This window comes from Cheilinus undulatus, linkage group 17 (assembly GCF_018320785.1).
Source record: "Cheilinus undulatus linkage group 17, ASM1832078v1, whole genome shotgun sequence".
Lineage (NCBI taxonomy): Eukaryota > Metazoa > Chordata > Actinopteri > Labriformes > Labridae > Cheilinus > Cheilinus undulatus.
Genome location: NC_054881.1, coordinates 4678876 through 4694568, shown reverse-complemented (window position 1 = coordinate 4694568; position 15693 = coordinate 4678876). Strand labels below are relative to the sequence as shown.

General features: G+C 39.7%; 2 protein-coding genes across 2 annotated transcripts; one reads left to right on the top strand and one right to left on the bottom strand.

The window, feature by feature from the left end:
* Positions 1 to 72: 72 nt before the first annotated feature.
* Positions 73 to 5146, bottom strand: mrps24 (mitochondrial ribosomal protein S24). The gene is made up of 4 exons (XM_041811378.1): positions 5073 to 5146; positions 4557 to 4634; positions 2718 to 2829; positions 73 to 522 (listed from the first exon to the last, which is right to left on the bottom strand). The coding sequence occupies exons 1-4, from the start codon at positions 5112 to 5114 to the stop codon at positions 239 to 241; spliced, it is 516 nt and encodes a 171-aa protein (XP_041667312.1). The 5' UTR covers positions 5115 to 5146; the 3' UTR covers positions 73 to 238.
* A 1252-nt stretch (positions 5147 to 6398) lies between these two features.
* On the top strand, positions 6399 to 11750 carry nudcd3 (NudC domain containing 3). The gene is made up of 6 exons (XM_041811055.1): positions 6399 to 6744; positions 9185 to 9486; positions 9790 to 9922; positions 10591 to 10734; positions 10831 to 11019; positions 11287 to 11750. The coding sequence occupies exons 1-6, from the start codon at positions 6547 to 6549 to the stop codon at positions 11395 to 11397; spliced, it is 1077 nt and encodes a 358-aa protein (XP_041666989.1). The 5' UTR covers positions 6399 to 6546; the 3' UTR covers positions 11398 to 11750.
* The last annotated feature ends 3943 nt before the right edge of the window (positions 11751 to 15693 follow it).

Genomic DNA, 15693 nt, shown 5'->3' with positions numbered 1-15693 from the left:
TGTTTAAAGGTGTGTATTATTCCTCACAGAAAACATGTTTGCTGTAAATGTTAAATAACTTCTAACACAGTCTTTATATCAAAAACAGGATTTTATTCTCTTTAATATCTCCATGAAAGCGCTAAATCTCTGAAACTGATACCATGGCATCACTGCAGACAGAATAAGACAGGAATAAATTCACATTTTTAAACACAGAGATGTAGAAGAAGCATGTTAGCATTAACACAGAGCTCCATCAGATGTATTTGTACACCGTTTTATCCTGCAGCGTCTGAATCTCTAACTTAACGGGACATTTGTAGAAGTGCGACAGCAGCGTCTCTGAATATCCGATCAGGAAATAAAACTTATGTGGAAGCATTTTCTGTTGTAATAAAGCACACACTACGAGAATGTTGCCGCGTCTTTTGATGACGACCTCATTGGCGAGGCAGTTGTGGAAGGTCCCGTACATGAAACGCCTCAGGAAGATGTCCTCGATGGTGCGATCGGCCGCTCCGCCTTCTCCTTTAAGGTTACCTGAAAGGGAGGAGAGCTACGTTAACATGTGCAGCCATTTTAATCTGGGCTCTGTTGTACACATTCTGGAGTCTTAGTGACTAAACAAAAGTTTAGGAAATGCTCCAGGAGACTGTTCAAGCTGGCGGCGGTGAAACAGGCTGGAACGGCTGCAAAGGAATCCTTGGGAGCAAATGCATTCAATCTAAATATGTTCTTGATTTTACTGCTGATAGGTTCTAGTTATCTCATGATACCAGAGCTCAATGATCCTTATTTAACTTAGTTCATTTACACCATCTCTGACCATTAAAAATCTGCTTATTAGCATCCTAATTAGCAGCATACTAAGTGCTTATTAGTCATTATTAGGAGCTTATTAGGACTTCATTCTACAGGGCTGTAATCTATGACTAACAGGCCGTTAACTGGGAGTTTTCCCTTCATCAACTCCTAATTAAAGCAGAAGAACTATTCATGTAATATAAATAATAAAGCTCATAATAAGCGAAGCATTCAGATCATTACTAACGTGAAACAACTTCCTCCTTTGTGATAAATATGCAGTATTAAGGAGTTAAGAGAAAACTCCTGGTTGATGGCTTATTAGCCACAGATCATGGTCTAGTACAGGGGTGTCAAACTCAAAGACTGGGGGCCAAATCTGGCCTGTGGAACAGTTAAATCCGGCCCGCAAGATGGTCTCACATTTCTGTTCTAACTGGCCCATCAGTCTGAGGTCTACAGATTTCCTCAAGTATAAAAATGTGAGCTTATCCTTGATGATTTAAGATATCCTTGTTAAGTCATAAAATCTAAAAAAGGAGTAAAAATATTTAATTAAGAAGCCAGGAATATGGGAAAAGAAATTAATTTGTGTTTTAATATCATATTTTCAATTTTAAATCTCACAATTAGAACTCAAACTTAGGATTTTGACTTTTTATTTCATACTTTGAGCATTTCAACTCATAATTTTGAATTCTCATATGATGTTTTGAGCTTTAAGATTCATAATTCTAATTTTTTTATTAAGATTTTGACCATTGAACCAATTATTTTGTATTTTATCTCATATTTTCAACTCTAAACTTTAACTTCATAATCCCATAGTTTGACCTTTTAGACTCAATTTAAAATTTTGAATCAGATTTTGCCTTTAATTCTATGATTACAAATTTTATTTCATATTTTGACCTTTTAAACTCATGACATTGACTTTCTTTATTATATATTTGCCTTTAACATTATTTTTTAATTTCATGTTTTGACCTTTTTGAACCAATAAATGTACTTGTCTCAGATTGTGAGCCTTTAAACTACTTTTTAACTTTTTAAATGTCAAAATCATTTATCTGGGGCTGCACGGCGGCGCAGGGTTGCCTCACAGCAAGAAGGTCGCTGGTTCGTTTCTTGGTCAGGGCCTTTCTGCGCTGAGTTTGCATGTTCTCTCTGTGTACTCCGGCTTCCTCCCACCACCAAAAACATGTTCATTAGAGTAACTGGTGACTCTAAATTGGCCGTAGGTGTGAATGTGAGCGTGCCTGGTTGTCTGTCTCTACATGTCAGCCCTGTGATTGACTGGCAACCCGTCCAGGGTGTACCCCACCTCTCGCCCAATGGCAGCTGGGATAGGCTCCAGCCCCCCCCACGACGCCAAACGGGATAAGCAATATAGAAAATGGATGGATGGAAAGTCATTTATCATCAGTGCTAATTTTTTCATATTCTATTTCCAGTGAAATGCTGTTGACAGTTTATGGTTAAATGTTGACCCTGTTAGGCCCTCAGGTAAGACCTGAATCCGGCCCCTGCTGTGGCCAGGTTTGACACCCCTGGTCTAGTAGAATGAAGTAGTAATAAGCTCCTAACAAAGTCTAATTAACAGTTAGTATGCTACTAATTAGGATGCTAATAAGCAGGTAATTAATGGTGAGGTTTGTACCATAAACTAAAGTCCATCCATCCATCCATTTTCTATTCCACTTATCCCGTTGGGGGTCGTTGGAAGGCTGGAGCCTATCCCATCTTCCCTAAACTCAAGTGTTACCAGAAATTCAAAACTAGACAAAATATCAGTAAAATTAGATTATTTCAAGAACACGGAATGCTCCTTTAAAAGGCAGAGTCCCTGTACAAACACAGCTGAACACCTGTGTGTTAGACATGTAAACAGGGCATTTTCATGCTCTTTAAACACGTCTGGGCATGCTCACTGGTGTGTTGAGACAACCATCCTTTGCGGTGGCCGATGAAATGAGGCGGAAGAGCTTCCTCATAGGTCAAAGGTTTGTCTCCTTTCCCCACTCGAACACGAGCCGCTTTACTCTGGAAAACAGGAGGAAAAATACAGATTAGAGGGAGATCCTGATATCAGTGCTGGGCAGCTGATTAGGTCTCAATGTAAGTCACACTTTTGTCCTCCAGTGATCATGGGAATAAAATAATAATAAAAATAAAGGTTTCAGTATTTGCTGTGATAATGAAAACAATCTTTTATGTTTCTCCTTTGCTATTGTATATTAAAGTTAAACATCTTCTTTTTAAACCCACTTTTAATGGTTTATTGCTTATTTTTCATGTTTTGGAGTGTTTAAGTTGAATAAGTTGCATGTGCTTCAGATGTTTTACAGTGAATGAGTAACTGTGTTTAATAATCATGATCCCAGTACCAATCATAATAACTGAGTCTGATTTTTGTCACAGTAGCAGTCCTACCTGATATTGTTTTTAAGATTATTTTTGGGGTGTTTTGCCTCCATTTTGACAGGACAATAAAAACACAGGGAGAGAGAATGGGGGAAGACAAGCATCAAACATGCACCAAGACCAGGAACCGATCCTGCAACCAGTTCCCCGAGGACCACAACCCCTGAACACAGATGCCTGCTCCACCCACTGAGCAAAACTGGCACCTAGAGTATCGGATTTTTAGATATGTGGATATCACATATTAATTTGACCTGGTATCTATATTCAAATGTAGTTCAGACTTAAAATTTCAGTCATTAAAACTCATCGGGATGAACAAATTCCCATATAATGGTACTTAAAACACACTTTGAAGTGTAAGGAATTATGATGAATAAATAAATGGATTTTTGCTCCGTTGGTTCAGCCTTAAATTCCACTAACTTAATTGCTAATACGGCCAATATTCAAACAACACAGGCAGATATCTAAAGCCAAAATATTGGTTGCAAATATCACCAGAAATTTTCATATCTGCCAATATCGAAAATTCATTTTTTAAGATAATAAATGCAGATCATTGCATCATACTGACAATATCATGCATCCCTATTTGTAAGTAATGCCAGTATGCACATAAAGGAGATATTTGACCTCAAATTACTGTGTAATAGATAAGAGTCTGTGTGACGGTGGGCCAGCGTGCACAAGGAGGCACCAGCACAGACCCTGTTTGATCCTTAGCACCCTCAGGACAACATGATGTTTTGTGATGTAGTGTATTCTTGGCTCATTCGCAAAGCTTTAGAGGTTGCAAAAGTCACCTTGGTAGTTATAGTTAGGCTTCAGTGAAGCCAGTAGGGATTTGATTTTCTACATATGCAGTGCTTGACTCTATAACCCAAAGAGTGACCCTTTTCTCCACTGTTTGATCTTTAATATGAGCACTGAGAAGTGTTTCATCTTCCCCAGAAGTACCAGGTATGTGACTGTGATATATCAGAACTCTCCATCATTTTCAGTTATGTTTTCATGTTTAGGCTTAACGAGGAATTCATCCAGATGTTGGATGAGCCTTACTGAATCTCTGTGTTTTTATAAAACCACAAACAATATCTATTTACCAACTCTGGGAGGAAAAGACAAGGCACATGTTTGATTTCTGGGGCACATCCAGACTCTCCTCTCTGGACATGCTTGTGTTTTTACCTGAAATAATCTGAAGCCAACCTTTAGCTACCTTATAAAAAGATCTCTTAAGAGTCTTATGCCACTGATATGAATTTATCTGTCATAAACATAAAGAGATAACAGTCAAAATAACTAAATGCATGTAGAGATGATGTTAGGATGATGAGGTTTACCTTGCAGCAAACAGCCGTGACATGGAGAGCTCTGCTTCCAGAGGAGCTGAACAATGATCCAGGCCTGAATAATGTACTCTGTGTTTCAAAAACAGTAATATGAGCATTAATATTAGAGTTTAATGGAAAGGCTCTCCAGAAAGATTAACTCTCTAACTATAACAAAAAACTACATTGCACCATGTCCTTTTAAACAACGAAATGGTAGAAATTAACACATTTCTTAGTGGGTAAAACCTAAAACAAAGACATTATAAAACCAACCTGAAGCTTACTGTTTTTTAAACTGAGAGTTACACATTAAGAAATCGCGATTAATCGGTAGAGAGTCGACAGGTTATAACTATCGACCCTGATACATGGTAAATGTTGGCTAACTACCGCTATATTTAACTGTTATACCAAATTAGCATCCTCTAAGACTGTACGGCTGAAAAACGACAGTCAGCTGTTATTATTAAAGTCTAATGTGCTCAAATGAAACGGTTAAGCAAGCTTAGAAGCTATTTTACTTACAAGGAGCCTCACGCTCCCTGTACTGCTCAAGGACGCCGCCATCTTTTGGCCGGTGTAGTGGTGAAAACGGTGACCGTGTTAACTGAGGACTTTCAGCGGAATTGCGGTTGTGTACGAATGGCACGAGATTTCTGTTTCATACTTTCATCAGATGATAAATAAAATTGTTTTCTCTGTTAATGATAAATGATGAATGAAAAACAATCAAACTGACAGAATCCGCCACTGTGTTCATCATATTGCGACAATTTTCATTAAAGCAACCTAAAAAAATTTAAATCATAATTTATCTCCTAATTTTTTAAAGATAATTTAACCACTTCAGTAATTACGTTCACGAGATTTTATCACCTCCACTTTTATCAGATAATTTGATCATTTAATTTTTGTTGGTTTCACCCTATGGTTTCATGCTTCAAAGTCCTGGTTACAGCAGTTGTTGAAGACGTAAAGTGCCCTCCACAAAAGCTCTTTAAAATACAACTAAATACTGTATATACATTTTTCAATTTAATTAATATATTTAATTCTATATTATATTATTAAGTAATATGTATATAATATAAATATATTTTACATTTCATCTATTTACATTTTATTCTATTTTTAACCATAATCTAAAGTTAAAAAAAAGTTTTTGATTTCTTCTTCTATTATTATTATTATTATTATTATTATTATTATTATAAGTTGTACATTGCTCTTGATGATGCCAATGAAACCTTTGAACTGAATTTAATTTATTTAGTTTTTCGTTTCAATCACAATAATTTAAAAAAGAAAGCTAAACAAACAGGTCTTCGCATCTTAAACATCTGTGATCTGTACAACTGGAAGTCACCATTTGACACGGTCTCTAGTTAAACCGATACACCGGTAAATTTTGTTAGTGTACGCAAAAAATAGTTTGAGCTGTTTTCCTCCATTCGTTTTAGTTACAACTCGTTAATATTCGTGAAAATAAATAAATTTCCGAATTAAATATTTATAGTTCGTGTGAAACTATGAGAAAATACTGCTTTCAAGGCGAGCGTTGCTGTTAAACTGGAACTATTTATTAACCGTTAGGAAACTGTCCCCGACGGACATGTCTTGAGCTGGACAACCCGGATGGAGAAAAAATAAAACAAAAAAGACGAAAAGGTCTTCGGTGAACCAAAAAAATATGAATTGAATGATTGAGGACGTAGACATCATACACAGTAGCGCACAGCTGTATTTTCAATATCTGCATACCATTCATTTTGTCGATATTTTGCTTATTCGTAAAGTGTTTCCACTTATTCTGAAAGATAGAACCGGAAGTAGTAGCATTGTTCTGGAAGGAGAAACACACCAGTTTGGAAACGTCAACCAGCAGGTCCTACTTATTTATGAACTTATTTTTGGTGCCATTATCTCTCTCTTTGGTACCTAAATTATCGGTAGAGGGTCGTTAAAGGCTACAGGTCACGGGTTAACGTCAAACGTCGCCATGTCGTCGCCGCTGGAGATGACAGAGATGTACGACAACGCTCTGCTGGGGATCTTGCAGCACGTTGGAAACATTCAGGACTTCTTACAGATCTATTTCGGGTTCTTGTACCGGAAAACGGACTTTTACCGGCTGCTGTCCGGTCCCAACGACCATATGGGGTTTCCTCCAGGTGTGGCGGAGAAGATGGTGTTAAAGGTGAAGTTTGGAAACATGGTCGACTGTGGGGTTGTTATGATTCTGGGTGTTGTGTACTAAAAATCATACCTCGATATTGTTTAGCTTAATGAAACATTGGTATTTCTGTAAAAAAGTAATAAATGGTTGTTGTGATACTAGAATTATAACTTTGCTATGATTCTAGTAAAAATCAAACTATATTGAAACTTGTGCTGTGGTGCTGTGGTATCAGAAAATGAAGTCCTGGACGGGCAATCATTCTAACTATGAACAACTGCAGAAAAACTTTTACACAATGTCTAAATTGCAGCTTCATATGAGGGTATGCAAAAAGCCTGGCTCAAAAGATTTTGGCATCCAGATTGAATTTTGTGGCACCTGGCTCAAAGTTTGTGGAGTCAGGCTAAAGATTTATGGCTTCTGGTACAATTTTTTAGTGTCTAGCTCAAAGTTTGTGGCATTTGCCATAATTTTGTTGCATCTGGCACAAAGTTTTCAAAATTTGGTTCAAAGTTTATGGCATCTGGCCTGGAATTTGTTGGCTCTACCACAGTTTTGTGGCATCTGGCTCAGAGTTTGTGGCATTTACCATAATTTTGTTGCATCTGGCACAAAGTTTTCAAAATCTGGCTCAAAAATTGTGGCATCTGGCCCAATTATTGTGGCATCTGGTCTGGAGTTTGTTGGATCTAACACAATTTTGTGGCATCTGGCTTTAAGTTTCTGGCATTTACCACAATTTTGTTGCATCTGGCACAAAGTTTTTTAAATCTGGCACAAAGTTTGTGGCATCTGGCCCAAAGTTTGTGGCATTTGGCCACAGTTATGGCATCTGGCCTGGAGTTTATTGGATCTACCACATTTTTGTGGCATCTGGCTCAAAGTTTGTGGCATTTACCACAACTTTTTGGCATCTGGCTCAGTTTTTGTGGCATCTACCACAATATTGTGGCGTCTGGCTCAAAGTTTGTGGCATTTGCCACAATTTTGTTGCATCTAGCACAAAGTTTTTGAAATTTGGCACAAAGTTTGTGGCATCTGGCCCAAGATCTGTGGCATCTGGCCACAGTTTGTGGCATCTGGCTGTTAATTTGTTGGATCTACCACAATTTTGTGGCATTTGGCTCAAAGTTTGTGGCATTTACCACAATTTTGTTGCATCTGGCACAAAGTTTTTGGCATCTGGCCACAGTTATGGCATCTGGCCTGGAGTTTGTTGGATCTTCCACATTTTTTTGGCATCTGGCTCAAAGTTTGTGGCATTTACCACAACTTTTTGGCATCTGGCTCAATTTTTGTGGCATCTACCACAATATTTTGGCATCTGGCTCAAAGTTTGTGGCGTCTACCATAATTTTTTGGCATCAGGCTCAAAGTTTGTGGCATCTACTATGATGATTTTGACATCTGGCACAATACATGTGGCTCAAAGTTTGTGGCATCTACCACAGTTTTGTGGCATCTGGCACAAAGACGTTAAAATCTGGCACAAAGTTTGTGGCATCTGGCCCTAAGTAAGCATACGTGCCTTAAAACAAGACCACTGGTTTTAATTTGCATATGAAATGTGGACATGGAAGAATGGCTGCTTTAATATTAGGGCTATGGCCCTTTAGCAGTTATCAGCTATCAGCCATGGCATAATCTAGACTGTGCCAGATCCACAATGTTTGCCCCAAATACCTGTGCCTACCTCCATATGACGCTGCTCCCTAAGTGCCAGGCCTCAAACCACTTTTCAGTCCCGGCGCCGCTGCTCTAATTTTCACAAATCCACAGGCTATATTTGATAAAATGGGTGAAATGACCCCTGCTCCTTGCCACTTCCACCCACTTTTTCTACTGCTTTTAACATACTCCTGCAATTTAGACAGTGCTCCCTTCTTTTGTATTTAAATATGATGACAGATCATTCAGTTTCCAGCTTTTTAATACAAGTGATCATATAAATAAAGGAGATTTATCATTTTGAAACACATGCTATTGAAGAGGATGGAACATTTTGACAGCCTCAGTATTCTGACAATGTTTTGTGCATTTTGACAGCATGTAGGAGTTTGTCTGCAATTTTTGGTAATCAAAAAATGGAAAACTGTCCAGTGCTGGGTGTCTAGGACTTCTATTTTTGATGCCGTGGTATCAAATTGGTTTCAACATTGTTGGAGTTTTACCAGAACCATATCAAAGTTTATAATCCTGCTTTTGTAAGAACCGTTTATTTCTTTACAGAACAAAAATATTGAGATTAATAAATTGTGCATTACCATTCAGCTAAAATGATGAGATTGGTTTTTAGGACTGTTATAAATCAGGAAAAACTGTATACTGATTTTGTTGGTCAGCCTGGTTATGTTCCCCTTTGATTGAAGGTTTGATGTCACCGTATCCAGAGACTAAGAGAAAATCCACTTCTGATAAGTAATATTCCTGCCTTTATCTGTGCTGATCTCTCCTGCAGACGTTTAAGCTGTTTGAGAAGCTGGCGGAGCACGACAGAGAGCGACAGCAGAGCGAGCTGAGGAGGAGACAGGAGCGATGTGTTCCTCCTCCTGCTGTACAGGAGCTGGAGGTCTCCACAGAGGAGGCGGAGGAGCAGAGCACAGAGGAGACGCAGGCTGGGAGCTCCTCATCAGATCCTGGAAGTGCTTCAGCTCCAGACTCTTCAGAAGCTAAAGTTGACGCTCAGTCCGACAGCAGCAGCGGCACCGGTTCAGGACCGTCATCTCAGGGAGCGACAGCCAGTAATACTCCGGCAGAGCTGTGAGTAACCGCCAGAGTTTTTATCTGTCCCTACGTCTTGTTTTATCAATGAATCAAAGTTTACTTTGTCTGATTTTCTTTCATAGAAATCACTGGAGTCTAATGCCCTTACTATAGCCAAGCACCTCATTACACCCGACTTCAAAAATCCTGAAATAGCCCTTTAAGTTAAAAAATATAATAGGTATTCACTCATGGTGAACTCAACGTGAGTTTAAAACTTGACTCCCACCCTCAGATACTGTGCCTCACCCAGTGACAGTAAAGCACAGTGGTAAACAGAATTTTTTGTGTGTGTTTCAGGACTCAAGAGAAGTTTCAGTCCAACCCTGACAGTTATAACGGAGCGGTGAGAGAAAACTACATCTGGTCTCAGGACTACACTGACGTGGAGGTCAAAGTGTTCGTACCAAAGACCGTCATCAAAGGACGACAGGTGAGGAAATAGTGCCTTTCTTTCGACTTAATATTTGATCTATTTGGTATTTATTCCTGTCAACGTCTGGTTTTTATTTTGAATGCTGTCCTGTAGGACTGAGCAGTTTCATTTATTAATTGCTGTTAACCCCAAGTTCCTCCTGTGGTATACAGAATTACTGGCAGGTGTTTAAAGATCACATATTTCATCCCTTTAAGACAAGTTTATATCGGTCTCAGAAGTCCCCAGAACATGCCTGCGAAGTTTGTTTCTGAAAAAAACACTCCAGTACTGGATTTTTGTATGTCTAAAAACCCCTCTGTTTCAGCCGAGCTGTTTTTGTGTCTGTGACTTTAAATGTTAATGAGCTGTCTGACTCCGCCCCTCTCAGGAAATGGATGTGGGAGAGGGAGGGAGGGGATGGATTTTTCTGATTCTTAGGGGGAGTTGTGGACAGGCCAGGGGCACATATTTTTGTTAGAAAAGACTGAAAAAGTGATTTTTGCATAATATGTGACCTTTAAAGAGAAGACCGGAGTGTTGTGTATTTTTTCCTTGGTGCTACTTAAAGTCATACTGCAGCTGATTTAAATACCCCAGGATATGTTATTACAGTACCAGCCAACCTTATCACCCTGTTTGTTTTTACATTGTTTATCATGCCACATCTCTGCGTCTTTCCTTAGGTCAGCGTCAGTCTTCAGAGCAGCAGCCTGAAAGTGTCTGTGAGGGAGGGCGCCGAGGAGAAAACTCTCATGGAGGGAGAATTCACTCACAAGATCAACACCGAGAACTCTCTGTGGAGTCTGGAGCCTGGGAACTGTGTCGTTGTGAGTAAAGAAAGCAGAAACTCGCTTTTATCTCAGCTAAATGAGCGTCCTCTACATCCAAAAGTTAAAACGTACCGCTACATCTCTGCCCTCCAGCTGTCGCTCAGTAAAACCTCAGAGGTTTGGTGGAACGCCGTGCTGAAAGGAGAAAAAGAGATTGATGTCAACCAAATTAACCGTGAACGCTCCATGGCGACGGTGGACGACGAGGAGCACGCCGTGCTGGACAGACTCACCTTCGACTACCATCAGAAGCTGCAGGGCAAACCGCAGAGTCACGAGATGGTGAGATTACTTGCCTTAAATGCTTAACAGTGTGAAGAGATGCATTTAAATCCAGAATTTCTATGTATTTCCTCTCATACTTACTCCCTAGTCCCTCATTCCTAGAGAAACAGTGACATATGAGTCAGTGCTTTCACCATACTTTTCTTTCTTTCCATTGAAAACCTCCTTGTTGTTAGGAGCAGTGCCTCACCACTAGATGGCACCGTTGCCTTCCCCTGGATTGTAATCCACATTCATTAACACATCTCCTCTCTTCATCCACAGAAAGTTCATGAAATGCTGAAGAAAGGCTGGGACGCCGAGGGCTCGCCGTTTAAAGGGCAGCAGTTCGACCCGTCCATGTTTGACATCCCGCCGAGCGCCGTGCAGTTTTGAGACTCCAGCATGGACTGAGCTCAGCTTTATTTACAGAAAGAGGTCGCAGTAAAACATAATTTAGCTGCTGGAGGTTTGTTGTGGAGGAATAGAGATTTTGATGATGATGTGTCATGAAATCAGACGTTTATTTGATGTTTTGACAGGATGAAATCTGATAAAAATGTGTTTTTGTTCTTTATTTAAAACTCGACAGTGCCTAAATGTTTGTTTGCCCTGCTGAGTTGTTCTTTTTTTTGGTCTTTATTTCTTTTTCTGAAAAACTGCCCAAAATGTCCCCCCTCAGAATGGTCAAATTAAAGGTACATTATGTAGACTTTTCACACTGAAATGTCTGCATTTATTAAAATGGACTACTCCTATGTTTTGTATGTTTGTTTAGGTGAGTTCTTACTTTACATCAGTGGTCTTAAAGGCCGGATGCATCCTTTATTTTTTTTCTAAGATGAGCTTTTTATGCCATTAGAGAGAAGGGCTCTTGATAGAGTCAGAAACAGGGTCAAGAGTGGGGGAGAGACATGCAGGCTGGACTTAAACCACGTGGGGTGCAACTTAAACGCTCGTTTTTTTTGCCCTTATTTAGATACGACAGCTGAAGAGAGGTCGGAAATATGGGGAGGGAGAGTTGGGGAAGACATGCACCAAACAAAGAGTCAGGGAATCAATCCTGCAACCAGTGGGTCGAGGACCCCAGCCCCACACGTGGGCACCTGCTTTACCATCTGAGCTAAACTGGCACCCAGACAGTATGCTTATTATTCCAATTCAAATCATTTTAATTTATCTAGAGCATTTCATACAAATGCAAACTCAATGTGCTTTACAGAAAATAAAACTGCCAGTCGGAAACAAAGATACACAAATGAGACAAGAGAAGCAGGAAAACTCCAGGCATAATAATTCAGGATTTTGGACACTCTGCACCAATTTGTACAGCATGTACTGATGCTAGGGGTTCCTACAAAGGAGCAAACTCAAGTCCACATTCTGCACATAAAGATAAAGTGACAGGCAAAAGCTCAAGCCCCGTAAAAGTTGATCCCACACTCCTTGAACCCTGTTACAGTGTGGCCTCACTAGATACTTCTAAGTCGAGTAGCCTTCCCTTTCTCCCTGCTTCCTTTTTTTAAAATGTAGTCTTATCTACAAAAATAGCTCTGTATACCATTTTTACTAAACAAAGTAAGTCAGAGTTTTGTTTTTTAGATGAGTTTCACTCAATGAGGGAGAAAAGCTGTTAAAATATATAGACAAATACATACACAAATGCATAGTTGTATAACAGTTCGTGAACAATGACCCTCAATGTGCAACTGCAAAGAATTTAGAGATTAGACAAGCTGCATTCCAATAATATAAAAGATTCAAAGAATCTGGAGACATTTCTGCACATCTAAGGGGCGAGGCTGATAACTAACACTTAATGCGTGTGACCTTTGACCCCTCAGATGGTGCTGCATTAAAAAACCGTCATCATTCTGTGATGATGATATTACAACCTTGGCTCAGGAACACTTCAGAAAACCATTGTCAGTTAACACAGTACGTTACTGCATCTACAAATGTAAACATCCACAAGCCCCGCCCATTTCTCTGGGCCTGAGCTCGTCTGAGATGGACTGACCTAAACAGGAAAAGTGTGCTGTGGGCTGAATAGTCCAAATTTCAGATTGTTTTTGGAAATAATGGTCAAGTCCTCCAGGAGACAGAAAAGGGACCATCCAGGTCCAAGCATCTGTGATGGTGTTGGGGTGTTTTAGTACCCATGGCATGGGTCACTTGTACATCTGTGAAGGCAGCATTTATAATGAGAGGTACATACAAGGTTTGGGGCAACATATGCTTACATCAAGAGATTTTTTTTTAGGTAGGCTCCAGCTTATTTCAGCAAGACAATGCCAAGACACATTCTACCAGAGTTACAACAACATGGCTTCACAGTAAAAGACAGCAGGGCTTGGACTGGCCTGTATGCAGCACAGACCTGTCCTCTTTACAAATCTGAACTGTAGAGCAATTTAGGATGTAGATAATGCAAGAAATGGAAAATAAATCCACCTTTTTCAGTCCTTAGAAGCTTACAGTTTTGTTAGAAAAGGTGATGGGACACAGTGGTACACATGCTGCTGTCCCAACTTTTTTGGGAACATGTTGCAGGCACCACATTCAGAATATCCGTACATTTCCAAAAATAAAACTTCATCAGTTTGACCAGTAAAGATATTCTCTTTGTGCTGTTTTCAGTTGTATTTGAGTTGACAATGATTTTAAGAATTCAGTGTAATTTGTTTTTTTTGTTTTTTTTTCCTGCATTTTAATGTCCCAACTTTTTTAGAATAGGCGATTGCACATGTTAGGGATTCTTGCCATTACAGAAGTGGAGTTTTAAATGTAGGGCTTTTGTTTGTAGTGAAGATACTTGAACGCGTCTCTTCCAAATGGACTGAGAATCAGTGAAAATGATTCCTGAATGTCTAATAAACCCGGTAATTAAACTCCCCCTGATGTATACAAATTAAAAAGTGCTGGAGCATGGCAACATTTACCCCAATCCTCTGCTATTCTTCATCTTCTGACTGCAGCACTTTGCTCTCCTTATCTTTTATTGTTCTGTCATGGTCTCTGATCACTCTCTTCATTAATACATAAATTAACTCTAATAAGCACATTAGTCTCAGACAAAAGGGGGAAATGTGTCTCCTCGTCTCCACTTGGTTGAAGGAAAAACAAAGCTGTCGCTGTGTCTCGACTCCACTTATCTTCTCCTGCATCCGTTCATGAAATCCATTTGTTCAAAGACGAACGGTGCAACGATGCGTCTTGTTCCACACTCCTTATTTAAGCCATCAATCCGCCTTTCCGTTCCACGAATGGAAAAAATGAGACGATGATGTACTGAAGAGATGAGAGGGGAGAATAAGATGGAAATACAGAGAGCAGGAAGAGTCTGAGAAGTTTAATCAAAGCTTCTTCAGCTCCAGACGAGAGGAGGCACTTTACTGTAGAAATGTTCGAGAATAAAACCACAAAATGAGGAGTTTTCAGATCTTTTACTTCAGGAAAATCAGCACAACTCAACAATTCAGAAAAGCTGAATTCAGTTCTCCTAGCCACACCCAGACCTGATTACTGCCAGACCTGTTGAATCCAGAAATCTCTGAAACAGAACCTGTCTGACAAAGATTTCAGGGCTTTGGGACTTCAGCCAACCACAGTGAGAGCCATTATCCACCAATGGAGAAAACTTGGAACAGTGGTGAATTTTCAAGAAGTGACCAGCCATTTCTAAGGCTTTGGGACATCGACAAAACAACGTGAGAGTCATTATCCACAACTGGGGAAAAACTTCAAACAGTGGTAAACCTTCAAGAAGTGGCCGGCCATTTCTGAGGCTTTAGGACTCTGAACAAATAATGTGAGCGTCATTATCCACAAATAGAGAAAACTTGAAATAGTGGTGAATCTTAAAGAAGTGACCAGCCATTTCCGAGGCTTTGGTACTCTGACAAAACAACGTGAGAGTCATTATCCACAATTAGAGAAAACTTCAAACAGTGGGGAACCTTCCCAGAAGTGGCTGGTCATTTCTAAGGCTTTGGGATTCAAACGAAACAATATGAGAGCCATTGACCACAAATGGAGAAAACTTGAAACAGTGGAGAACATTCCCAGGAGTGGCTGGTCATTTCTAAGGCTTTATAGAAACTGCCATCCTTGGTACCCTCTCGGTGGGAAAAAAAATAGACCTTTATGGTGCCCTCTAAGTTGACAAAGTCTGACACAGTGCTATATAGGGCATCTTCTAGTTGGACAAAGTTTGATGCAGTGTCTTCATAGTGCTCTAATTGGACAACATTTGACAAAATGCCCTCTAGGGTGCCTTTTAGCTAGACAAAATTTAACAGACTCTCCTCATTGGTACCTTCTAAACCAGGAATGAATAACCAAGTTTCTTTATGGTAATCTGACAAAGTTTGACACAGTGATAAAGGGTGCCTCCTTAGTAGACAAATTGGGCAAACTGCCTTCCTTGTTGCCCTCTGAGTGGACTAAATTTGACAAAGGGCCCCTGAGGATGCCCTTCATAGACAAAGTGCCGTCTTTGGTGCCCTTTAAGTGGACATAACTTGACAAAGAGCCTTTATGATGCCCTCTAAGTCATCATAGTTTTTAAAAGTACTCTATGGGGTGCCTTATAAGTGGGCAGTATTTGACAAAGTGACCTTTAGGGTGCTGTTAAAGTTGACAAAATCAGAAAACTGACATTATTCTTCCTTTTAGTCGGCCAAGTTTGAC